We start from the raw sequence: 26576 nt of genomic DNA on the forward strand, positions 1-26576 counted from the left end.
TGTGTTTGTATTTTTACCCCAGGAAGAGTATAGTTTCACTTTGGTGTAGACTAATGGGGATCCACAATAAAACAGTAAAAACAGAGGCTTTAATTAAAGATGGAGAGAATTAAGAGAGAGGGAGAGAGAATAGACTTGGATGTAGTGAATACTTCAGTAAACTCTGTTGTGGGCAGCCGGGGAGACGTCTGCGTTTTACAGCAGAATGATCCACATTACTGCCAGGCCAGCTCACTCCCCTTATTAGATTATTTACCAGCCCCCAAAAGAGTGTGCGTGTGTGTGTGTGTGCGTGTGTGTGTGCGCGTGCGTGTGTGTGTACACGTGCATGCGTGCTCTGCCAGTCCAAGTGGGCAGGATAAATAGGAACAGAGCTGAGAGACGTCAGCTCAGCATGGGGTCTACTGGGCAGGAAGAGGTTAAACCATCTCCCTCTCTCTCTCCCTCGCTCGCTATTTAAATGATACTAAACACCCAGTATTAAAATCCTTATAACTCTGGACCCCCTCCATCACGCACGCACACACACACACAGAGTGAGAGAGAGAGAGATGTAATGCACCGCCATCAATCTTGTTTCCCTCGCTACTTATTATTGGATGGACTTGTTCAAAGCGCTGTTGTTGGGGTCATCTTAAAGTCGTCTCAACATCATGCTATGATTTTTGGAGGGGGGCTACGGGGGAATTTTCGCCGCTTGCCAGGGACCACACCATTTATTATTGTAATGGAATTTTCCATCACTCTATAAACAGATGTAGTTAGTATTTTGTCTGGGTAGATGCAGAGTTTAGTCTGGGCGCAGCTATTCCCTGAGCTCCAGGTTAAGGCGAGTGGTGGGCGATGGTTAGATCGTGTGTGTTCTTGTGTGTACAATGTGTAGTAAATGTCTGCTTGTGTGTGTTGCAGGAAGCCCTCAGGTCACGCCGATAAGGAGGTGATGGCTGCCACCGTCCTGACGTCACTGTCCACCTCCTCCCTGGTGCTCCTCCCCACCCCCACAAACACAGGTAAGAACCATCTCCCCCCTGGTGCTCCTCCCCGCCCCCACAAACACCTCCCCCCTGGTGCTCCTCCCCACCCCCACAAACACAGGTAAGAACCATCTCCCTCCTGGTGCTCCTCCCTGCCCCCACAAACACTCCCCCTGGTGCTCCTCTCCGCCCCCACAAACACTCCTCCTGGTGCTCCTCCCCGCCCCCACAAACACTCCCCCTGGTGCTCCTCCCCGCCCCCACAAACACTCCTCCTGGTGCTCCTCCCCGCCCCCACAAACACTCCTCCTGGTGCTCCTCCCCGCCCCCACAAACACTCCTCCTGGTGCTCCTCTCCGCCCCCACAAACACTCCTCCTGGTGCTCCTCCCCGCCCCCACAAACACCTCCTCCTGGTGCTCCTCCCTGCCCCCACAAACACTCCTCCTGGTGCTCCTCCCCGCCCCCACAAACACCTCCTCCTGGTGCTCCTCCCCGCCCCCACAAACACCTCCTCCTGGTGCTCCTCCCTGCCCCCACAAACACCTCCCCCCTGGTGCTCCTCCCCGCCCCCACAAACACTCCTCCTGGTGCTCCTCTCCGCCCCCACAAACACTCCCCTTGGTGCTCCTCCCTGCCCCCACAAACACTCCTCCTGGTGCTCCTCTCCGCCCCCACAAACACTCCTCCTGGTGCTCCTCCCCGCCCCCACAAACACTCCTCCTGGTGCTCCTCCCCGCCCCCACAAACACTCCTCCTGGTGCTCCTCTCCGCCCCACAAACACTCCTCCTGGTGCTCCTCCCCGCCCCCACAAACACTCCTCCTGGTGCTCCTCTCCGCCCCCACAAACACTCCCCTTGGTGCTCCTCCCTGCCCCCACAAACACTCCTCCTGGTGCTCCTCCCCGCCCCCACAAACACTCCCCTTGGTGCTCCTCCCTGCCCCCACAAACACTCCCCTTGGTGCTCCTCCCTGCCCCCACAAACACTCCTCCTGGTGCTCCTCCCTGCCCCCACAAACACCTCCCCCTGGTGCTCCTCCCTGCCCCCACAAACACTCCCCCTGGTGCTCCTCTCCGCCCCCACAAACACCTCCTCCTGGTGCTCCTCTCCGCCCCCACAAACACCTCCCCCTGGTGCTCCTCCCTGCCCCCACAAACACTCCTCCTGGTGCTCCTCCCTGCCCCCACAAACACCTCCTCCTTGGTGCTCCTCCCTGCCCCCACAAACACTCCCCCTGGTGCTCCTCCCTGCCCCCACAAACACTCCTCCTGGTGCTCCTCCCTGCCCCCACAAACACTCCTCCTGGTGCTCCTCTCCGCCCCCACAAACACTCCCCCTGGTGCTCCTCTCCGCCCCCACAAACACTCCCCCTGGTGCTCCTCCCTGCCCCCACAAACACTCCCCCTGGTGCTCCTCCCCGCCCCCACAAACACTCCCCCTGGTGCTCCTCCCCGCCCCCACAAACACTCCCCCTGGTGCTCCTCCCCGCCCCCACAAACACTCCTCCTGGTGCTCCTCCCCGCCCCCACAAACACTCCTCCTGGTGCTCCTCCCCGCCCCCACAAACACTCCTCCTGGTGCTCCTCCCCGCCCCCACAAACACTCCTCCTGGTGCTCCTCCCTGCCCCCACAAACACCTCCTCCTGGTGCTCCTCCCTGCCCCCACAAACACTCCTCATGGTGCTCCTCCCCGCCCCCACAAACACTCCTCCTGGTGCTCCTCCCTGCCCCCACAAACACCTCCCCCTGGTGCTCCTCCCCGCCCCCACAAACACTCCTCCTGGTGCTCCTCCCCGCCCCCACAAACACCTCCCCCTGGTGCTCCTCCCCGCCCCCACAAACACCTCCCCCTGGTGCTCCTCCCTGCCCCCACAAACACTCCTCCTGGTGCTCCTCCCCGCCCCCACAAACACCTCCCCCTGGTGCTCCTCTCCGCCCCCACAAACACCTCCCCCTGGTGCTCCTCCCTGCCCCCACAAACACTCCTCCTGGTGCTCCTCTCCGCCCCCACAAACACTCCTCCTGGTGCTCCTCCCCGCCCCCACAAACACTCCTCCTGGTGCTCCTCCCCGCCCCCACAAACACTCCTCCTGGTGCTCCTCTCCGCCCCCACAAACACTCCTCCTGGTGCTCCTCTCCGCCCCCACAAACACCTCCCCCCTGGTGCTCCAGTTTGTCATAAGGACATATGACGTCCACCATATTGGATTTTCCACCATTTTAAAAACATGGCGGAAAACTTTGCACCCTACTCCCCCTAGCCCGTTCGCGTCTATGCTTTTACCAACGCGTTCGTGTTTCCAGGTTCCCGTTTTGCGCTCTGATTGGCCAGGTCATGTGACATGTGCGCCAATCGTGGGACGGCAAGTTCTGCGCCTATTTCCGGGTCGAACAGCCTGCAAACTACCTAACGCCTAGTTTATCACTGGTTAAGCTTAGGGGTGGGAATCATCAGTTTCATCACGATACGATACAATATCGATTCTTTGGACAACGATACGATATTTGCCGATATCACAAAGTCTGCCACGATACGATACGATTCAATTCAGGTGCCTGCGATCGATATGAGGCGATATTATGTGCCCATTTAACACAATCAGTCACATTTAGATCAACTAAAAAAAGGCTACGGAAATATCAATTGATGTATTTATTTTTGAGCTCTTCCAGACATTTAAATGAAAAACAATCTATTGTTTTTAATACAAATAGACCTCCTGTTCACTTTTGTTTTTATATATTGAGCTTTAACACACACACAGACACACACAGACACACACACACACACAGTCCCCCACAGCCCCCACCCCTCCTCCTTCCAAGTCCCCTCTTCACTCTCCTGTTCTCTCTCACGGTTAGCTGCTTAGCTTTTAAGCAGCCAACGCGACGTTCATTTAGATATTTAACGCGACGTTGGCATAAAGGAATGGCGACGATGCAACGCCTGCATTTGACCCGTTGCGGGGAAAAAACTGCACAGACTTATATCGGCTCGCAAAATAGACGCTCTGTAGTGCTTTACAGCAGACGCAAACACTGCTGTAATGTGTACACGGAGTTTCACAATACTGGGCGCCGGCGGATATGACTCGCGGGGATTTTCAAAATAAGAGTATCGCAATATGAATCGATCTTTTTACGTTGCGTCGATCCTATTTGATTATTGATAATAGATCGATATATCGATCTGGATCGATGTATTGTCCCACCCCTAGTTAAGCTTAGGCGACTATTTCGCAGTTGGTTAAGGTTAGAGTTTGGAATCAGGGCAGGCGTTCTATCGCCATGCTCTAAGACAAACTCTAACCTTAACCAACTTCGAAAGAGCGCCTAAGCTTAACCAGGGTAGAAACTTGCGGTCCCACGATTGGGCGTACATGTCACATGACCTGGCCAATCAGAGACGCGGAAACACGAACGTGTTGGTAAAAGCAATCAGGCAGCCCGTTCACCTGGAAGTGATGTGTTACTATGTAGTGTTGCACCAAACCGTTCACTTCTCCGGCGCTATTCTCACAAAAAGCTACGCTTTTTCACACTGCCAGTTGAGGTTGGCTGACTCTGAGTCAGTTGAGCCAGTTGAGGTTGGCTGACTGAGTCAGTTGAGCCAGTTGAGGTTGGCTGACTCTGAGTCAGTTGAGCCAGTTGATGTTGGCTGACTGAGTCAGTTGAGCCAGTTGAGGTTGGCTGACTCTGAGTCAGTTGAGCCAGATGAGGTTGGCTGACTGAGTCAGTTGAGCCAGATGAGGTTGGCTGACTCTGAGTCAGTTGAGCCAGTTGAGGTTGGCTGACTGAGTCAGTTGAGCCAGTTGAGGTTGGCTGACTCTGAGTCAGTTGAGCCAGTTGAGGTTGGCTGACTCTGAGTCAGTTGAGCCAGTTGAGGTTGGCTGACTCTGAGTCAGTTGAGCCAGTTGAGGTTGGCTGACTGAGTCAGTTGAGCCAGTTGAGGTTGGCTGACTCTGAGTCAGTTGAGCCAGTTGAGGTTGGCTGACTCTGAGTCAGTTGAGCCAGTTGAGGTTGGCTGACTGAGTCAGTTGAGCCAGTTGAGGTTGGCTGACTCTGAGTCAGTTGAGCCAGATGAGGTTGGCTGACTCTGAGTCAGTTGAGCCAGTTGAGGTTGGCTGACTGAGTCAGTTGAGCCAGTTGAGGTTGGCTGACTCTGAGTCAGTTGAGCCAGTTGAGGTTGGCTGACTCTGAGTCAGTTGAGCCAGTTGAGGTTGGCTGACTCTGAGTCAGTTGAGCCAGTTGAGGTTGGCTGACTCTGAGTCAGTTGAGCCAGTTGAGGTTGGCTGACTCTGAGTCAGGTACCAGTTGAGTAAGGTGAGTCAGCTGAAGAGACAACTGGGGTAACTTTAGGTTGAATCAAGTTGGTCAGATGAGATTCTTTTTCATCATCCATAATAATAATTGCAATAAGTGCATAATAAGGAAAGTATGCACGGCCTAGAGCAGGTGAGGAGAGAGGGACATTTAATGTCTGACCTTTCTGTCTACAGCTGAGTTGATGATGGGAGAGGAGGAGTGTGTGTAGCCTGTGTGTGACAGGAGCCGGGCAGCGAGTGAGACCGACAGAGACAGAGGGACTGAGTAGCTGCAGCATAGTTTAACTACTACACTCTGTATTAATAAAGAAGACGAAAATGTAAAAGAACAAGTAAGGGATGCCCCGATCGGTTGGCCAGCGATCGGTATCGGCCGATAATCAGTATAAATATGAGATTGGGGAATTCCGATAATGCTTCCTACTTGCCGATCGCGAAAACGATCCATGACGCACGCGAAAAACATAACAGAAACAAACACAACTCTCAAGGAACTATTGGTTTTCAGGGAATCTCCAGTCGGTGCCTTTTTATTTATATTTTTAATCTGCTGTGATTGCTGCTTGAAACCCGAAGCACGCAATTGGTTGAGTGTGGTGGCGATCGAAAGGCGGAAAAGTCGACTTTCGAACGCTGTATTGGATGATTGGTGCACAGAGCCGGCAGACGAGCGCAAAGTGCTGCGACGTGCGCACGTCCCGCGTGACGTAACGTTAAGAGGCAAAAGCAACAGCAGAGCCGCATGCGGCTCCGGAGCCGCGGGTTGCCGACCCCTGGGTTAGGATTAGCTAGGATTGTGGTAGGGATGGGGTTAGATAGGCTTGTGGTAGGGTTAGGGTTAGCTAGGCTTGTGGTAGGGTTAGGTTTACCTAGGCTTGTGGTAGGTTTAGGGTTAGGTATGCTTGTGGTAGGTTTAGGGTTAGCTAGGCTTGTGGTAGGTTTAGGGTTAGCTAGGCTTGTGGTAGGTTTAGGGTTAGCTAGGCTTGTGGTAGGTTTAGGGTTAGCTAGGCTTGTGGTAGGTTTAGGGTTAGCTAGGCTTGTATGGTTAGGGTTAGCTAGGCTTGTGGTAGGTAGGGATGGGAATCGATAACCGGAACCGGTTGGGAACCGGTTCCTAATTGTCTGATTCCTGGAATCGCATGCCTCCGTGACTATCGATTCCTCTTATCGATGCCATGTTTTGCGCATTTTTTAACAATAACGTTAGCGCTACGAATGCAGCCATAGCAGACTATTTGATTCCTTGACTAGGAAAACCTAAATGAAAACGAATGCTTTCACTGTATAAATATTCTCCCATTTCATCCATTTTAGATTATCACAATAGACTGAGGCTGCAGCTAGTGGTTCTCGCGCACCTCAGGAAAATCCTTTCACGCTAGCACAGCGGGGTAAACTGACTCAGGAAAAGGTCGAACGAGTGTCACCGAGCTGCCACTAAATTTGTAAGGGCTCGAAATTGCAACCATTTTGGTGGGGGCTCAACAATAAATGACAATCAGAAATGTCAAGTTGCAGGCGGCTGGGTGGCGCAGCTGACTAAGCGCTCATCACCAACGCAAGAGACACTGGTATCGAATCCGGCTGTCAGCGTTGCCTCCGGCTTGGCCCGCCGTCATACTGGCTCGATTGGCAGAGTCAGCGGGAGGGAAGCCGGTGGGTGGGTCCGGGTCGTTGTAAACAGCGACTCCTACAGTTTGGTCGGGGCGCCTGCACAGCGAGGAAGGATCTGGAGTGTGACCTTCCACACGTTACACTCTCCCAGTGAGAGTCCGCGCTGCCAGGTGAAAAGAAGTGGTGGGCTGGGTACACATGTGTCGGAGGAAGCATGTGATAGTCTCCGCCCTCCCAGACCGACGGTAGGGGGTAGAGTGCGCAACGACCAGGAAGGGGATTGGGAATTGGCATAACGACTAACATTGGGAGGGGAGAAAAACGGAAAAAGAAAAAATTAAATAAATGTCAAGTTGCATGTTGGTATTCTAACCAGCTTAGTTCTGTTGCATTTCCAATTTATTTATTTAAATTATACATTTATCAGGAATCGATAAGGGAATCGACAAAGAATCGGATCGATAAGCAGAATCTATAATGGAATCGTATCGATAAAATCTTATCATTTCCCATCCCTAGTGGTAGGTTTAGGGTTAGCTAGGCTTGTTGTAGGGTTAGCTAGGCTTGTTGTATGGTTAGGGTTAGCTAGGCTTGTTGTATGGTTAGGGTTAGCTAGGCTTGTTGTAGGGTTAGGGTTAGCTAGGCTTGTTTTAGGGTTAGCTAGGCTTGTTGTATGGTTAGGGTTAGCTAGGCTTGTTGTAGGGTTAGGGTTAGCTAGGCTTGTTGTAGGGTTAGGGTTAGCTAGGCTTGTGGTAGGGTTAGGGTTAGCTAGGCTTGTGGTAGGGTTAGCTAGGCTTGTGGTAGGTTTAGGGTTAGCTAGGCTTGTGGTCGGGTTAGGGTTAGCTAGGCTTGTGGTCGGGTTAGGGTTAGCTAGGCTTGTGGTAGGGTTAGGGTTAGCTAGGCTTGTGGTCGGGTTAGGGTTAGCTAGGCTTGTTGTAGGGTTAGCTAGGCTTGTGGTCGGGTTAGGGTTAGCTAGGCTTGTGGTAGGGTTTGGATTAACAAGGCCAGGTTTTTAATCCACTGGGGAAAAGTCTGTTATCTCTGAAACTATATTCTCACCAGAGCCCAGCACGCCTTCCTGCCCAGCCTTGACCCTGTTACTATGGCTGCTGTTGCCGTAACTATCAGTGCCTTCGCTGCCATCGCCGTGCCAACCACGGTAGACGGGTCAGAGACCTCTGGGCTATTTTTAGCGTTAGCTTTAGCGTCACTGTGCTAGTCCCTCCCTGCGAGCAGGGCTTCTGGGCCTGTTTTCGTTTTTCAATCATGTAAACGTGTGGTTGATTTAACCTCTTAAGTACGAGGGGCAGCATTCAGCGGCCTGCCATACTGAGGAGGAACAGGGAGGAAATTAATATATAGGGATGCAACAAATTAATCTATAGGGCCACAGAGTTGCAGTCATTAGAGTCATTAGATAATGTCAGCTAAGAAGATCATGTTTTGGAGGAGAAAAGCCGGATGAAAGTTTACAAGTACGGGGGAGACGGGTTGTTGGGTTTGGGTTGATTACATCAGAATCTGATCACCTCCTCTTAGTCAGGAACTATTGGTTTTCAGGGAATCTCCAGTCAGTTTTTTATTTTTATTTTTTATCTGCTGTGATTTGATTAAATGTGAATGTACAGAAGGTAATGTAGCCCAAACCCCTCACCCTACCCTATACTGCCATATCTCCCCTCCCTACCACATTGGTCTCCTAGTAACGGGAGCGGACTAGCAGTTAGGAAATTAGAATGACCTACAGTTCGAAATCTTCCGTATTGCTTGATAGTATTATTATTCTGATCTTGTAGGATAAGACTCTTGAAGTCACATGGCTGGTGTGGGTCACACAGGGCAGGCTCTGCTTTGATTCATTATGTTACAACACATCGCAAATCGCATCAAGCCATGGCCGTTATGACGTCTTATATAAAAGCTATTAGTCACAGACTGAGTAGCCTATATGAAAAGGCTTTGAGTGATTGGATGGTGTTATGGATTCCTAGTCCAATCAATTTAAATTGTATAAGAAATGGTCTGCAGAGCTTAGCGTATCTGAAGCAGACATCTAAAGCCTTTTTGGACTTAAGATTATAAAGACATTAAATGTATCAGCAAGGCTGTTCCAGGCAAGTGAATGTGTATACAATATGGGTCTCCATTGAACACATTGGTAGCCAAACTGGCCCATGCACCCTTAAATACAGGTAAGCTATTTGATGCAAATAACTGAACAAATTTGAACTATAATGTTGTTTTAAAAAATACACATATTATTAGGCTTGCGCGATAGGTGACCATATCTTTTATATATCGGTATCGGTCCGATGAGGAAAACTGCGAAACTGGGCAGATATTATGCAGTATATCAGCAAACATATTGGCTGATTTTGACTTTCTTCTTGATTGCATCGGTCCGATGAGCAAAACTGGGCCGATGTGAAAAAATATATTATGAAAGCAGTTTGTTTGGGTAACATTACTTAACATAACGTAACATAACGCCACTAACATGTGACACTGATGCAGCACAGGATTGTGGGCTAACATTGTTTCACTATGTACAAAAATAGTATGTACAAAATGTGTTTATCATAGAAATGTGTTTTATTTATACAAAAATTATGGAGCTGTTGGAAGCAACCATACCCAGTGCCTTGCTCTAAACAATCTGCTCTTTCTAGGTTTACTGTGAACACTAAGAAAATCACAGACAACTAATTATATTTATGTGATTTCAACACATTTCAAATCAGGTATAAGAGAACAATGAAGCCTTTTGGGGTTTTGAAACCTGTAATTTTCACTGTCAACCTACTATTGGGGTCACATATCTACTTGGATGTGCAGGATTAAGTCTGAAACTGATACTCTTCTCTATTTTGGCTTTTCCTGTTTACATAGTGGTGCCTCTGGAACCAAGTCCTGCAGGGCTTGGAAGTACAAGTATTCTGTACAGAATCTAGTCGTCACTGTCACAGTCATTGTATCATCATTGTCTGTCTGTTCTGTCTGTCTCATCAAACCATATAAAATCTAACCATATTATTATTATTATTATTATTATATAGTCGTATGCACAGTACTTCCTAAACACATTGCTAAAACCTTGCTAACAAAAGAAATGTCTGGATAAATGCTATTTCATTCAAAATGGTCAAGCATTTCTTTGATGGACTTATATATAGTGTGTATATTTCCTATGACATATAGCTTATATATCGTGGACAATGGTATTCATAAAGAAATATATTATATATTGCTCATACTGCAATTTCTAAAGTGTTTCAGAATTTGGCAATTACTCCTCACACATAAATACAATAACTACCCCCTGTGACGAGGTGATGAGGTGTAGACAGGGTTCGCACAAGGTCCTTGAAGTGCTTAAAGTGCTTGATTTTTTACAAAAAAAAGTCGAGGCCTGGAATTCCTTGAAAACAGCCCATTTTTAACAAGGCGCCTAAAAAGTCCTTGAAATTCAAAAATCAACCATTTGCATTGTTCATCCATGATCAAATTGTTCTGAATCAATAATCTTTGTATCTAAAGTGTAACTAATTGTCGGAAATGGGTTTTAAGCCATAAATATTGGATCAGAAATTTTTTTGATCCCAATAAAAAAAAAAAAAAGCATTTAAAAGTGAATTGTATCCTTTTAAATGCCCCTTTAAAATGAAAAATAGTGATTGGGAAAGTACTTGAAAGTCCTTGAATTTCATTTAGCATTGTCTGTGGGAAGGAACCCTGTGTAGATGACTTTGCTGATGTCTATTTCAGCTGCAGTCCCAGAGCTCGCCAACCGCGGCTGGAAGGAGGCGCTGTCGGCCAGCTACAGCAGCTCCACCAGCGGCAACTGGAGCTGGGACGCCAGCGACCAATCGGTGCCCTCCACGCCGTCGCCGCCCCTCTCCAACGACGCCAATAAGAGCTTCCTGCTTTCCTCCCAGGGTGATGATGTCAGCGAGGATGTCTCGGAGAGCACTCACTTCCTGTTTGAGGACCCCATACCCCGGAAGAGAAAGGTAAGGACCAGGTCAAAGCCACTGAAGCCACTTTGTAAACATGACGTAATCTTGACACAAGTTCAAGACCAGACAACCTTGGCTTCTCCAACTCTCACTATGAATCATTCTAAAAGAGGATGGATTACTTTCACAACAATAACGTTGAATGAACGTTTTATCAATTTTCACTCTGCTATGATTGTCCATGAGCTCTTGTCCCGTATATACATTTATTTAAATACATTTTTGTATACGTAGGTGTATAAAGTGTATGTTTTTATAGATCTCTACCTGAAAAGGGTTGAGAATATGCTCCATGAAACCTGAAAGTTGCTATACTACTAGGCATACTGTAGGATTTTTTTTTCTTCCTGAAGGTACGTTATTCCAATGAGATGCACATACGTCGACCTGCACTTTATAACGTCGATTGTTGTAAAGTCATGCATTGGGATGTTTGAGTGTAGTTACAATCTCATGATTGGGGAAACCAAATAAGCCTAAATCATCATAACGTGCTTCAATGTAATGGTTTTCTAACCGAATGTGGTCTGGTAACAGGAGGTAACAAACGTCATGAGGTCTGAAAACGTCCTCTGAAAATGTCCTCTAGACTAGAGAGACCGCACACATCAAACAGTCCGTCTCTTAGTGGCGAGTCTCGTGTTTTCCCCCGGCACATTTTCCAGTCGTCCCAGAGCTCAGACTGGCAAAATCTCAGGAGGCCCCAGGAGTAGAAGGTGGAAACATATTGACATCTGACCATGGCCTGTAGTCAGAAGACCATATTGACGTCCTCCTAGGTCCCACCATGACCTGTAGTCAGAAGACCATATTGACGTCCTCCTAGGTCCCACCATGGCCTGTAGTCAGAAGACCATATTGACGTCCTCCTAGGTCCCACCATGGCCTGTAGTCAGAAGACCATATTGACGTCCTCCTAGGTCCACCATGGCCTGTAGTCAGAAGACCATATTGACGTCCTCCTAGGTCCCACCATGGCCTGTAGTCAGAAGACCATATTGACGTCCTCCTAGGTCCCACCATGGCCTGTAGTCAGAAGACCATATTGACGTCCTAGGTCCCACCATGACATTAAATTCTATGTTTTGAGTTCTGGACAGGCTAGAAAAGCTATTTGTGGGGCGCCAGGGTGGCGCACCACGTACAGCACTGCGGTGCAACACGGCCGTCCCCCGTCTATCCTCCCATACTTCCTCTCTCTCTCTCTCTCTCTCTCTCTCTCTCTCTCTCTCTCTCTCTCTCTCTCTCTCTCTCTCTCTCTCTCTCTCTCTCTCTCTCTCTCTCTCTCTCTCTCTCTCTCTGTATATATAAAAAGAAAAGCTATTTGTATGTATTGTGTACTTGTGCAGGAAAGTACTTAATTTAACGTAAAAAGACACCACGGAGTCCCATCTTAATAACCCGTATGGCAGTAATTAGGCTCTGACTGAGAGATGGTTCAGAGCCACATCTTTTTAGAAGCACTACTCTCCGAGTGTGGTCTTCCATTCCTATGATGTAGTGGCAGAGAGGCCTTGGAAAATCCCCCCCGGAGAGATTCAGAAAACATAAGCGGCGCGTGACGTAAGAGCCCCGGTCACTCTCTGTTCCTCTGCGGGTGATGGATTACATTCCCTCTCTCCTTCTGTCTCCCCGCTCTGCCTTCCCTTCCCCTCTTCTCTTCTCCTTTCATGCGGTGGAAATGGTCCAGAACGTAGAAGTGGTTTCAATATCAAGAAGCTTTCTGAACCCTTCCAGCCATGTCAGACGGGAGGAGGTTGGGAGGGTTGATACGAGAGCTTTAGAAAGGAAGGGACGCGTGGAGGTGGAGGAGGTTGGGAGGGTTGATACGAGAGCTTTAGAAAGAAAGGGACGCGTGGAGGTGGAGGAGGTTGGGAGGGTTGATACGAGAGCTTTAGAAAGAAAGGGACGCGTGGAGGTGGAGGAGGTTGGGAGGGTTGATACGAGAGCTTTAGAAAGAAAGGGACGCGTGGAGGTGGAGGAGGTTGGGAGGGTTGATACGAGAGCTTTAGAAAGAAAGGGACGCGTGGAGGTGGAGGAGGTTGGGAGGGTTGATACGAGAGCTTTAGAAAGAAAGGGACGCGTGGAGGTGGAGGAGGTTGGGAGGGTTGATACGAGAGCTTTAGAAAGAAAGGGACGCGTGGAGGTGGAGGAGGTTGGGAGGGTTGATATACGAGAGCTTTAGAAAGAAAGGGACGCGTGGAGCAGGGTTTCCGTTAGAATTTTTTTTTGCCGGTCTCTGTGTCCTGCAAGATTTCAATCTACCGGACAAATGGGATCAATTCCGGTCAGAGTTTATTGTGCACATGTTCCCCCTACTGGTCGGTACAAGGGAACCCTGAAGTCTACCACACGCTTCCTCCGACACATGCGGAGAAAGCCAGCGGCTCTCTTTTCACCTGGCAGCGAGGACTCTCATTGGTGAAGCGTAACGCGTGGGAGGTCACGCTGCCTTCACCACTTCCTGCCTTTCGCTGAGCAGGCGCCCAGACCTGACCTGTAGGCGTCGCTGTCCACAACGCCAGATTACCACCCATCAACTTCCCTCCCGCTAACTCAGCCAAACGAGTTAGTATGACGATCGGCCCAAGCCGCAGGCAATGCTGACTCCGGGAGTCGAGACCGCAGCCTCTTGCATTGGTGACGAGCGCAATCTCCGCTACACACAGTATCCAAGTACACACACAGTATCCAAGTTTCTGGTCTCCAATATCGTGCGGGTCAATGTATTCTCATCAACCGGTTGGTAACACATGCTGTGAAAAGCTGCACACCAGTTTCTAGCTTCTGTGTGACTTGTGCGGTTAAGTTAATTATGGTTAGGGTTAGGTTAAGGATTTTCTTAGGGTTAGGTTAAGCTTTTAGTTAGGGTTAGGTTAAGGTTAGGATTAGGGGCAGGGTTACAGTTTGTTGCCCACTCACCAATTTATAGGAAATCCAATGAAAAGACGTCGCTCATGAGAGCAGAAATAGGCTAACTGATACTGATCGGTCCAACCATAATAAACTGACTGTATGGTGACAGACAAAGGGTTTAGTAGATGGGAGTATACAGTTCACAAACACACACAAACACAAACATACACAAACACACACCCCACCACCATGTCCAGGCCCTGAGGTGCTAAGAGTAGGGTTGCCGTGCTGATGTGGAATTTCCCATGAATAATAAGCTCATGACAACACCGGTATTACCGGTGACACCGGGCATTTGACCAAATGACACTCAATATCTGTAAAGCGCTTACTTTGATCTTTAGCGTTATGCGGCTACATTGATCCGCTGTGTCTGTCCGTTGTTAGGGAATTGAACCCTGATCAATGAAGGTAGACCGTCGAAGGTAGGCTTGATAAAACAAAGGTTTATTCAGAGTTATAGCTTGGATGACCCAACTGGGACACCAGCTGATGTGTCCCCAGGTGAGCTCCAGAGTCCACTCAGGTGTGGCTCTTTATAGGGTCAGAGAGTGGACTTCTGGGTAGGCTGGAGGGTGATCATGGAGGGGAGTGGGTTCTAGTTAGGGGAGGGTGGTATCGGGTGAGGTAAGGGTTAGGGGTGGGACGATACATCGATCCAGATCGATACATCGATGTAATTATCAACGATCGAATCGGATCGATGCAATGTAATAAGATCGATTCATATCGATACTCTTATTTGAAAATCCTGTGGCGAGTCTCATATCCGCCCAAGAACAACAGCAGTAGCTCCGTGTGTGTAGACGTTACAGCATAGCATTCTCCCTTTCTGTGTGTGTGTGTGCGCGCGTCTTTGGAAAGAGCAGATGAGGTCAGAGGAGTTTGATGTTTAAATGTTATTTAAACATAAACAATATAATACATAATAAATGTAGGCCTATACATGATCATGCAACATCAACAAATTGTTGTAGGAACGGTTTGGGAGAGGGAGGTAGGGAGGGGTTTTAGGTTGAGTTTTGAGTTCCAAAAAATGGAGCTTAAAGTTTAAAGCTCAATATATCAAAACGTGGCACTTTACAGTGAACAGGAGGTCTATTTGTATTAAAAACAATAGATTGATTTTCCTTTAAATGTCTGGAAGAGCTCAAAAATACAAATGTCAAATGATATTTTCGTTACCTTTTTTTAGTTGATCTAAATGTTACCGATTGTGTTAAATGGGCATATGATATCATCTCATATCGATTGCAGGCACCTGAATCTAATCTAATCGTATTGTATCGTGAGAGACTTTGTGATATCGGCAAATATTGTATCGTTGTCCAAAGAATCGATATCGTATCATATCATGATGAAACTGGTGATTCCCACCCCTAGTAAGGGTAGACAGAAACTAGTGGAAGGACAGTAGTCTGTCTGTGGGGGAGGGGGGAGATACAGTTATTCCACACCGTCTACGTCTGTTTTCAGTGAGGAATATTCATTTATTGGACAGATGGGAGTTAATGTTAGGTTCTAATTAAAAAATAAAACGACAGACGGTGATACCTTCTGGCACTTTGATATCTGTTCATTGACGGATGGATCAATGTAGCACATTGATCACATACTGTACAAACATACTGTTGCTGGTCTGGACTGGTCCTCTGAGCTCCTCTCCAGTCAAGCTTTTACTGCTGCAGGGTTTTATCCAAAATATTGCCAAATGCTCTGCTTTATGCACAACGACCATCAATCGCCCTTTTGTGGTCGGGTTGCAGAACACTTTCCTCGCACCTACTTCCCAGCCAGCAGTCTCGCACGCACTCCAAAAGTGACGGGCAGTAAGCAGAACAGCATCATGTCGAGAGCAAAACGTTCTCAAGTACGACTTAGCTTCACTGAAACCCGACAATGACAGCAGCAGATGATTAGTCGCATTTTGCATCGTTTTACTTAGATGCACCCATTTATTTTCTTTAAGTTGCACTATACTGTGTGTGTTTGGTTCAAGCCTCTCTCTCTCCACTACTCTGTCTAACCAGACCAGGCGAATGAAGCTATAGGGACAGCCAGTGAAACGTCCTGCTTAGCAACAGAGTTTCAATGGCTAAAGTACAGCAACGAGACAATTGGTTGTTGTGGGGATAGAAGGAACGAGTGGGTGCGGGTTACGAGTGTAACTACGGTTATATGATCGCACAAGAGATGCAATTCTAGTTTAAGGCTGTACTATGTCATTTTTGGAAAGTAGTTTGATTCCACGACAAGAGATATGTACTAATGTTAATTACCTGAAATTATTCCGTTATTTTGGGGGGGGGGGACCCCACATATATCTGTATCGTTGATATCGGTATCAGAAATTAAGAGTTGGACAATATTGGTATATCGGATATCGGTAAAAAAGCCAATATCGAACATCCCTACTGAAAACTTAAGATAGTGTGATATATCATTAGAACGGAACACACTGGATCCCTAGAACACACTATGACCTAGACATTATCTGTGGTGTCCTACCCACATTTGCCATATAAAGAAGCATCTTTTAAGGTTAATGTTGGTCATGGTTATTCCTTAGATTTGTGTTGAGATAATTCCATATAATATATACACTATTAACATCAGCCACTGGGTGTAGGCTAATATCTGGGCTAACCACTGGGTGCTCTAGCCCAGCGGTTCCCAAACCTTTTTGGCCGTGCACCCCCTGTCACCTCCCGACCTAGCTGACGCACCCCCCAATGTGTTTCTGTTAGATTTTTTTTTGCTGGTCTCCGTGCACAGATAATTTTTTTTTATTTTATCTCTTCCCATGGCGACTATGGATAGGGAATTTCTTTATTTAATTAAAATGTTCACGACAACATGGATGCATGTACTTTGCCAGCATGTTTAATATCCATAATACTAAAGGTTTGACTAAGATTTTTATGAAATTTTATTGTAAAAAAAATTATAAAAAAAAGATTATTTACCACCATTAGCCTTTTCATGTCACGCACCACCTAGAGGGCGCTCGCGCACCCCACAGTTTGGGAACCACTGCGTCTAGCCCAATAGTTCCCAAATTGGGGGTCCTTTAGAAGTTTGTATCTTTATTCATTTAGAAAAAATAAATAAAGATAGCCTATAAACTTAAAAAAATTTATAATAATAATAAAATAATTAATATTGTTGGGATAAGGGCACCAGCAGTATTCGCTGAGCTAAGCTAGCCGAACAAGCTGGCTAAAAACGAAAGGGCTGATGGAAAGATGGCCAAGCGTCAGGGAGAAGAGACTGCTGACTTGTTAAAAAAAAAGAGACTGTTCTATTGAGTTTGGCTTCATAGAGGCAACGGACAAAATTAGAACTGAATATGTTATTTGTGGTGAGAAATTGTTGAAGGCAAGTATGAAACCCTGCAAACTGAAGAGACACCAGACGACTGGACACCCTGAGAGGCTGGTCCACCCAGGGAGACAAACGGGCCCAGAGCGTTGGGGCGTGCTCTCTTCCTACGGCCCTGCCGAAAAGCCATGGAAATAAATACATTTAAAAAGAAGTAGCTACTTTTCCCCCTTTTTATGTAATTGTATTCTCTTCATTTTGAAGGCCCTTATTGGTAAGCTACCTCATTATACTACATCATTATTGGTAAGCTACCTCCTTATACTACATCATTATTGCAAAGATACCTCCTTATACTACATCATTATTGGTAAGCTACCTCCTTATACTACATCATTATTGCTAAGATACCTCCTTATACTACATCATTATTGGTAAGCTACCTCCTTATACTACATCATTATTGGTAAGCTACCTCCTTATACTACATCATTATTGGTAAGCTACCTCTTTATACTACATCATTATTGGTAAGCTACCTCCTTATACTACATCATTATTGGAATGGAATTTTGGAACCTGTTCTAGTGACTGGCGGGTCCTTAACTCATTCAGCGCCGGGGATTAGTCGGGCCCTGTGGTCGCATTGCCAAACGTTAAAATATAGGACTGAGTCACCTTGTTTGTAGAGCTATAACTATATTCTATATTATAGCTATGGATACAATACTATGGCCCATTTGACATCACCTATCTTCCGTTCAAGATGCAAAAAATAAATACATTTTCCATCCATACATTCCCGTTTTATACCGTGGTGAATATAAGTAACCTTCTACTTCTAGTAGACCCCAGGTGGTGAGAGCAGGCAACTGCACCTCCTCATCCATCACTCTCAACATAGGGGCGCCCAGGGCTGTGTTCTGAGTCCCCTCCTCTACTCCCTGTACACACATGACTGTGTGGCACAGCGGAACAACAACACAATCATCAAATTTGCTGACGACACAGTAGTGGTGGGCCTGATCTCTGCAAACGACGAGAGGGCCTACCTGGAAGAGGTAAAGGTTCTAGTGAGATGGTGTCAAGAGAACAGTCTCTCCCTGAACGTCAGAAAAACAAAAGAGATGATTGTGGACTTTAGGAGGTCGGAGGTCAGGGATTACAGCCCCCTCAGCATCGACGGGGCACCGGTTGAGAGAGTGAACAGTTTTAAGTACCTCGGAGTCCACATATCCACATATCCGAGGACCACACACATTGACAGTGTTATCAAGAAGGCACGACAACACCTCTACTTCCTTAGGCGCCTAAGGAAGTTCCAAGTGAGTCAGAAGATCCTCAAGAACTTCTACTCATGTACAATAGAGAGCATCCTGACTGGCAATATCACCTCCTGGTTTGGGAATAGCACTGCACAAGACCGTAGCAGACTACCGAGAATGGCCCGTTCAGCCGAACGCACAATTCGAGGGGGGCTTCCCACTCTCCAAGACATTTACAACAAGCGCTGCATGTGTAAGGCTAAGAGAATAATCAAAGACCTCAGCCACCCAAACAACTGCCTCTTTGAACTGCTGCTGCGGTCAGGCAAGCGATACCGGAGTCTCATGGCAAGCACAGAGAGACTCAGAATGAGCTTCTATTCCCAGGCCATCAGGATGCTCAATGAACAATAACAAACCATCAAATACACCCCCAGCACACACATCCACACGCACACACTCACTTTAAATAAACAACCCACTGTAGCACCCACTTTAGACACTAACACACTTTATATTTATTGGTAAGGAGATTTGCACATCAATCTCATACCTCAGTGCACCTCATTGCACCTCACCACCACAAGGTGGCACCTCATTGCACCTCACCACCACAAGCTATACCTCACAATCTCTACACTGTACTGTATTTGCATTGTATATACTGTACATATACTGTATATGTATATTGAACATTTTTGTTTTGTTTACACTTGTTTACGTACTTGACTTTCTATTTTATACTTATATTATACTTATTTTATACTATCTTTTTATTTTATCTAGCACACTCTCAGGAGCAAAACAGAAAGAAGCATTTCATGCAAAAGTATTCTGTATTTCTGTATGACAACTAATAAAGAAACTTGAAACTTGAACTTGAGTATGGTTTTAGAGCGGTCTAGGGTAATTCATGAAATCCTGAGTTAAAGCCCTATACGTCGATTCCACTATACACGTTGCCATGTCTTGTCTGTATACGCTATTATCCCGAAATCAAATCTAGATCATAGCTATTATGTTCCATCATGAATGCATGAAAGGGGGGGGGGGGGGGGGGTCGTTTCTGATTATTTGATTGTCAGTAATGGCATTCGCATTGAACACTAAAAACGGTTATCAGCCGTTATCAGCGGTATGAAAGCATTACAGTATCAAGCAAACATTTTCGTCAAATCGCCCTTACCTGTGGCCGGGAGTAATCCAAAAAGAATATTCCAATTGTTTGATCGCCATCTGGTATATCCAATGTCCATTTGCTCGACGGCATAATCCACCATAACATATGGATCGGGCATATTTGACGGGCTTCAATGTAACCGGCAGAACCGTTTGTCTTGCCCGACAAGGACAAATTTAACCCGAAACCCTTGGCCATCCCACAGCCCAGGATACAATGTTAGAAAGGGTGCTCGATACCGCCGTCTAGCGTGATGCGGCCGGTATTGCACCTAGGCATTCTCAATGCGATTCCCAATGTTAACCCGGTCCCCGAGTCAGTGGGCCTGTAATGAAAGAAATGACAATCAAATAACGAGTATACTCGTTGTTGCCGTTCAACGATTGGCGGCCAATAACGAGTATAATCGTTGTTGGCGGGGAATGAGTTAAGGTCCCCAGAGTTTGCTCTGAACAAATCTACATTTTGCTATGATGCCCTCTAGCTCATGGAATGAACTCCAACAGTCCTTAAAGCTTGATATTCAAGTTGTCAATCAAATTGTACGTGTTTTAAATTTAATTGTTATCCTTACTTGTGTTATTGTTGGGATTTTATATGCTGTGTGATTTTATGTCCTTTTTTGTGGTTTATTTCTTTTTTTTTTATCCACTTTTTCTTCTCCTGTTTTTTCTGTGTTTGTCCTCCATCCCAATTTAGTCGTTATGCCAATTCCCCCCGCCCCTTCCTTGCTCCCATGTGCCCCCCAGTGGTCGGTCTAGGGAGCCCTGAAGTCTATCAGATGCTTCCTCCGAGACATAGGAGAAAGCCAGCAGCATCTTTTCACCTGCCAGCGCGGACTCTCATTGGTGAGGTGTAATGTGTGGGAGGTCACACTACCCTCACCATCTCCCTCCCTCGCTGTGCAGGCACCCTGACCGACCTGTAGGAGTCGCTGTTTACAACGACCAGAATACCACCCCACCGGCTTCCCTCCCGCTGCCAATTGAACCAGTATGACGGCCGGCCAAGCCGAAGGCAACGGTGACAGCCGGATTCGATACCAGTGTCTCTCGCGTTGGTGACGAGCGCTTAGTCCGCTGCGCCACCCAGCCGCACTTTTTGTGGCTTATTTCTGTATGTACACTCAACCTGACTGTAAATGAGGGAAACCATAGTTGCCTTTCGAGTTTAAATAAAGGTTTAAAATGAAAATTAAGTATGTGGGTGGGGGGCGGTGGGGGTCATCAGTGTATGGTTCTCAAACATTTTTATACCACGACCCCATTTTATTTAGGATTTTTTTTGGCGACCCCACACTTTTCACACAATTTCAACATGGAATTAAGGAATATCAAAATAAAAGCACACGTTGTTGAACTTGATCATGCATATTTATTAGAACATTTAATTACAGCACTATGTTGTCAATACACATTTATAAAACTTTTTTTCTTTATTTAATTAAAATGTTCACGACAACATGGATGCATGTACTTTGCCAGCATGTTTAATATCCATAATACTAAAGGTTTGACTAAGATTTTTATGAAATTTTATTGTAAAAAAAATTATAAAAAAAAGATTATTTACCACCATTAGCCTTTTCATGTCACGCACCACCTAGAGGGCGCTCGCGCACCACAAGGGGTGCGCGCACCACAGTTTGGGAACCACTGCGTCTAGCCCAATAGTTCCCAAATTGGGGGTCCTTTAGAAGTTTGTATCTTTATTCATTTAGAAAAAATAAATAAAGATAGCCTATAAACTTAAAAAAAATTATAATAATAATAAAATAATGAATATTGTTGGGATAAGGGCACCAGCAGTATTCGCTGAGCTAAGCTAGCCGAACAAGCTGGCTAAAAACTAAAGGGCTGATGGAAAGATGGCCAAGCGTCAGGGAGAAGAGACTGCTGACTTGTTAAAAAAAAAGAGACTGTTCTATTGAGTTTGGCTTCATAGAGGCAACGGACAAAATTAGAACTGAATATGTTATTTGTGGTGAGAAATTGTTGAAGGCAAGTATGAAACCCTGCAAACTGAAGAGACACCAGACGACTGGACACCCTGAGAGGCTGGTCCACCCAGGGAGACAAACGGGCCCAGAGCGTTGGGGCGTGCTCTCTTCCTACGGCCCTGCCGAAAAGCCATGGAAATAAATACATTTAAAAAGAAGTAGCTACTTTTCCCCCTTTTTATGTAATTGTATTCTCTTCATTTTGAAGGCCCTTATTGGTAAGCTACCTCATTATACTACATCATTATTGGTAAGCTACCTCCTTATACTACATCATTATTGCAAAGATACCTCCTTATACTACATCATTATTGGTAAGCTACCTCCTTATACTACATCATTATTGCTAAGATACCTCCTTATACTACATCATTATTGGTAAGCTACCTCCTTATACTACATCATTATTGGTAAGCTACCTCCTTATACTACATCATTATTGGTAAGCTACCTCTTTATACTACATCATTATTGGTAAGCTACCTCCTTATACTACATCATTATTGGAATGGAATTTTGGAACCTGTTCTAGTGACTGGCGGGTCCTTAACTCATTCAGCGCCGGGGATTAGTCGGGCCCTGTGGTCGCATTGCCAAACGTTAAAATATAGGACTGAGTCACCTTGTTTGTAGAGCTATAACTATATTCTATATTATAGCTATGGATACAATACTATGGCCCATTTGACATCACCTATCTTCCGTTCAAGATGCAAAAAATAAATACATTTTCCATCCATACATTCCCGTTTTATACCGTGGTGAATATAAGTAACCTTCTACTTCTAGTAGACCCCAGGTGGTGAGAGCAGGCAACTGCACCTCCTCATCCATCACTCTCAACATAGGGGCGCCCAGGGCTGTGTTCTGAGTCCCCTCCTCTACTCCCTGTACACACATGACTGTGTGGCACAGCGGAACAACAACACAATCATCAAATTTGCTGACGACACAGTAGTGGTGGGCCTGATCTCTGCAAACGACGAGAGGGCCTACCTGGAAGAGGTAAAGGTTCTAGTGAGATGGTGTCAAGAGAACAGTCTCTCCCTGAACGTCAGAAAAACAAAAGAGATGATTGTGGACTTTAGGACGTCGGAGGTCAGGGATTACAGCCCCCTCAGCATCGACGGGGCACCGGTTGAGAGAGTGAACAGTTTTAAGTACCTCGGAGTCCACATATCCGAGGACTTAACATGGACCACACACATTGACAGTGTTATCAAGAAGGCACGACAACACCTCTACTTCCTTAGGCGCCTAAGGAAGTTCCAAGTGAGTCAGAAGATCCTCAAGAACTTCTACTCATGTACAATAGAGAGCATCCTGACTGGCAATATCACCTCCTGGTTTGGGAATAGCACTGCACAAGACCGTAGCAGACTACCGAGAATGGCCCGTTCAGCCGAACGCACAATTCGAGGGGGGCTTCCCACTCTCCAAGACATTTACAACAAGCGCTGCATGTGTAAGGCTAAGAGAATAATCAAAGACCCCAGCCACCCAAACAACTGCCTCTTTGAACTGCTGCGGTCAGGCAAGCGATACCGGAGTCTCATGGCAAGCACAGAGAGACTCAGAATGAGCTTCTATTCCCAGGCCATCAGGATGCTCAATGAACAATAACAAACCATCAAATACACCCCCAGCACACACATCCACACGCACACACTCACTTTAAATAAACAACCCACTGTAGCACCCACTTTACCCACTTTAGACACTAACACACTTTATATTTATTGGTAAGGAGATTTGCACATCAATCTCATACCTCAGTGCACCTCATTGCACCTCACCACCACAAGGTGGCACCTCATTGCACCTCACCACCACAAGCTATACCTCACAATCTCTACACTGTACTGTATTTGCATTGTATATACTGTACATATACTGTATATGTATATTGAACATTTTTGTTTTGTTTACACTTGTTTACGTACTTGACTTTCTATTTTATACTTATATTATACTTATTTTATACTATCTTTTTATTTTATCTAGCACACTCTCAGGAGCAAAACAGAAAGAAGCATTTCATGCAAAAGTATTCTGTATTTCTGTATGACAACTAATAAAGAAACTTGAAACTTGAACTTGAGTATGGTTTTAGAGCGGTCTAGGGTAATTCATGAAATCCTGAGTTAAAGCCCTATACGTCGATTCCACTATACACGTTGCCATGTCTTGTCTATCCCGAAATCAAATCTAGATCATAGCTATTATGTTCCATCATGAATGCATGAAAGGGGGGGGGGGGGGGGGGTCGTTTCTGATTATTTGATTGTCAGTAACGGCATTCGCATTGAACACTAAGAACGGTTATCAGCCGTTATCAGCGGTATGAAAGCATTACAGTATCAAGCAAACATTTTCGTCAAATCGCCCTTACCTGTGGCCGGGAGTAATCCAAAAAGAATATTCCAATTGTTTGATCGCCATCTGGTATATCCAATGTCCATTTGCTCGACGGCATAATCCACCATAACATATGGATCGGGCATATTTGACGGGCTTCAATGTAACCGGCAGAACCGTTTGTCTTGCCCGACAAGGACAAATTTAACCCGAAACCCTTGGCCATCCCACAGCCCAGGATACAATGTTAGAAAGGGTGCTCGATACCGCCGTCTAGTGTGATGCGGCCGGTATTGCACCTAGGCATTCTCAATGCGATTCCCAATGTTAACCCGGTCCCCGAGTCAGTGGGCCTGTAATGAAAGAAATAACAATCAAATAACGAGTATACTCGTTGTTGCCGTTCAACGATTGGCGGCCAATAACGAGTATAATCGTTGTTGGCGGGGAATGAGTTAAGGTCCCCAGAGTTTGCTCTGAACAAATCTACATTTTGCTATGATGCCCTCTAGCTCATGGAATGAACTCCAACAGTCCTTAAAGCTTGATATTCAAGTTGTCAATCAAATTGTACGTGTTTTAAATTTAATTGTTATCCTTACTTGTGTTATTGTTGGGATTTTATATGCTGTGTGATTTTATGTCCTTTTTTGTGGTTTATTTCTTTTTTTTTTATCCACTTTTTCTTCTCCTGTTTTTTCTGTGTTTGTCTCCCATCCCAATTTAGTCGTTATGCCAATTCCCCCCGCCCCTTCCTTGCTCCCATGTGCCCCCCAGTGGTCGGTCTAGGGAGCCCTGAAGTCTATCAGATGCTTCCTCCGAGACATAGGAGAAAGCCAGCAGCATCTTTTCACCTGCCAGCGCGGACTCTCATTGGTGAGGTGTAATGTGTGGGAGGTCACACTACCCTCACCATCTCCCTCCCTCGCTGTGCAGGCACCCTGACCGACCTGTAGGAGTCGCTGTTTACAACGACCAGAATACCACCCCACCGGCTTCCCTCCCGCTGCCAATTGAACCAGTATGACGGCCGGCCAAGCCGAAGGCAACGGTGACAGCCGGATTCGATACCAGTGTCTCTCGCGTTGGTGACGAGCGCTTAGTCCGCTGCGCCACCCAGCCGCACTTTTTGTGGCTTATTTCTGTATGTACACTCAACCTGACTGTAAATGAGGGAAACCATAGTTGCCTTTCGAGTTTAAATAAAGGTTTAAAATGAAAATTAAGTATGTGGGTGGGGGTCATCAGTGTATGGTTCTCAAACATTTTTATACCACGACCCCATTTTATTTAGGATTTTTTTTGGCGACCCCACACTTTTCACACAATTTCAACGTGGAATTAAGGAATATCAAAATAAAAGCACACGTTGTTGAACTTGATCATGCATATTTATTAGAACATTTAATTACAGCACTATGTTGTCAATACACATTTATAAAACTAGGCATATTTAGCCAAAATATGTTGCCAGAACATAATTTTTATAAAAAAAAGTATTAATTTAAAGAAATTACAACTTGCCAATGGGCAATGTCACCTACCCACGACCCCACTTTGGGTCGCGACTCGTAGTTTGAGAACCGCTGGTGTATACAATGGTAAAATAGGGGTCCCTTTAGAAAGAGGCTGGGAACCACTTCTCTAGTCTAGGCTGTTTGATTCAGCAAAATGCAGCGTGTTAAGAGGATTATTAAGCGTGTTAATCATCAAAGTCTTACTGTAACGGCATTAAGAGGCAAGAAAAACACTTAAGTGATCTGTGATTGTTTGTTGGATTGACGAGCGGCTTTGCCAAACAGTATAATCATTACGCATGCAGGAAGGGGTCTGGTTATATAAGAGCTAGACTAGGACATGGTTATAGCTGCTATCGGTCTAATGGCCTGCTCCCTCAACAAGCAGTTCAGGGATAGAGTTTGGTAGGAGAGGGTTAACATAATCACTGACGATTCTCTCTCTCTCTCTCTCTCTCTCTCTCTCTCTCTCTCTCTCTCTCTCTCTCTCTCTCTCTCTCTCTCTCTCTCTCTCTCTCTCTCTCTCTCTCTCTCTCTCCTTGGAGGCTGTTGAAAGGTAGTGAGAGTGACACACCCACCGTCTTTCATTAGCACTGAGTCAGGTCCCAACATGCCTGTGGAAGCGCTGCCAAGTGCTGATCTGTTCAGCGTGAAAATACATTCTAATAAAAACACCCACTCCATCGCTCTACTCCATCCATCACTCCATTCTACTCCATCGAGCCAGCCATCCATCCATCCATCCATCCATCCATCTATCCATCTATCCATCTATCTATCTATCTATCTATCTATCTATCTATCTATCTATCTATCTATCTATCTATCTATCTATCTATCTATCTATCTATCTATCTATCTATCTATCTATCTATCTATCTATCTTCTTAGATTCTGCAACATGAAAAAAGAAGGATTTCTTATTGGACATTATAATGGGCATCTTATTATATTATTGTTTTTAAATCAGATTAGAGATCAGATTTGAGCAAGCGTTCAGAGAGAGAGAGAGAGAGAGAGAGAGAGAGAGAGGGAATGCACACTAGAAATTAAGTGCAGTTAAACACTCTCCTGCTAAGGTATTTGCTG

The 26576-nt window shown here is 46.0% G+C and overlaps 1 protein-coding gene across 2 annotated transcripts in view; it reads left to right on the top strand.

Moving 5' to 3' along the window:
- Positions 1-26576, top strand: part of slc2a4rg (SLC2A4 regulator) — a 108090-nt gene that overhangs the window by 60539 nt on the left and 20975 nt on the right. For both annotated transcript variants that reach the window (XM_084333835.1, XM_084333836.1), the window contains exons 3-4: positions 910-1010; positions 10681-10925. In XM_084333835.1, coding sequence (XP_084189961.1) covers positions 910-1010; positions 10681-10925 — 346 coding nt within the window. The remainder of the gene's footprint in view (positions 1-909; positions 1011-10680; positions 10926-26576) is intronic.

Source organism: Notolepis coatsorum (assembly GCF_963971535.1).
Source record: "Notolepis coatsorum genome assembly, chromosome: 17".
Lineage (NCBI taxonomy): Eukaryota > Metazoa > Chordata > Actinopteri > Aulopiformes > Paralepididae > Notolepis > Notolepis coatsorum.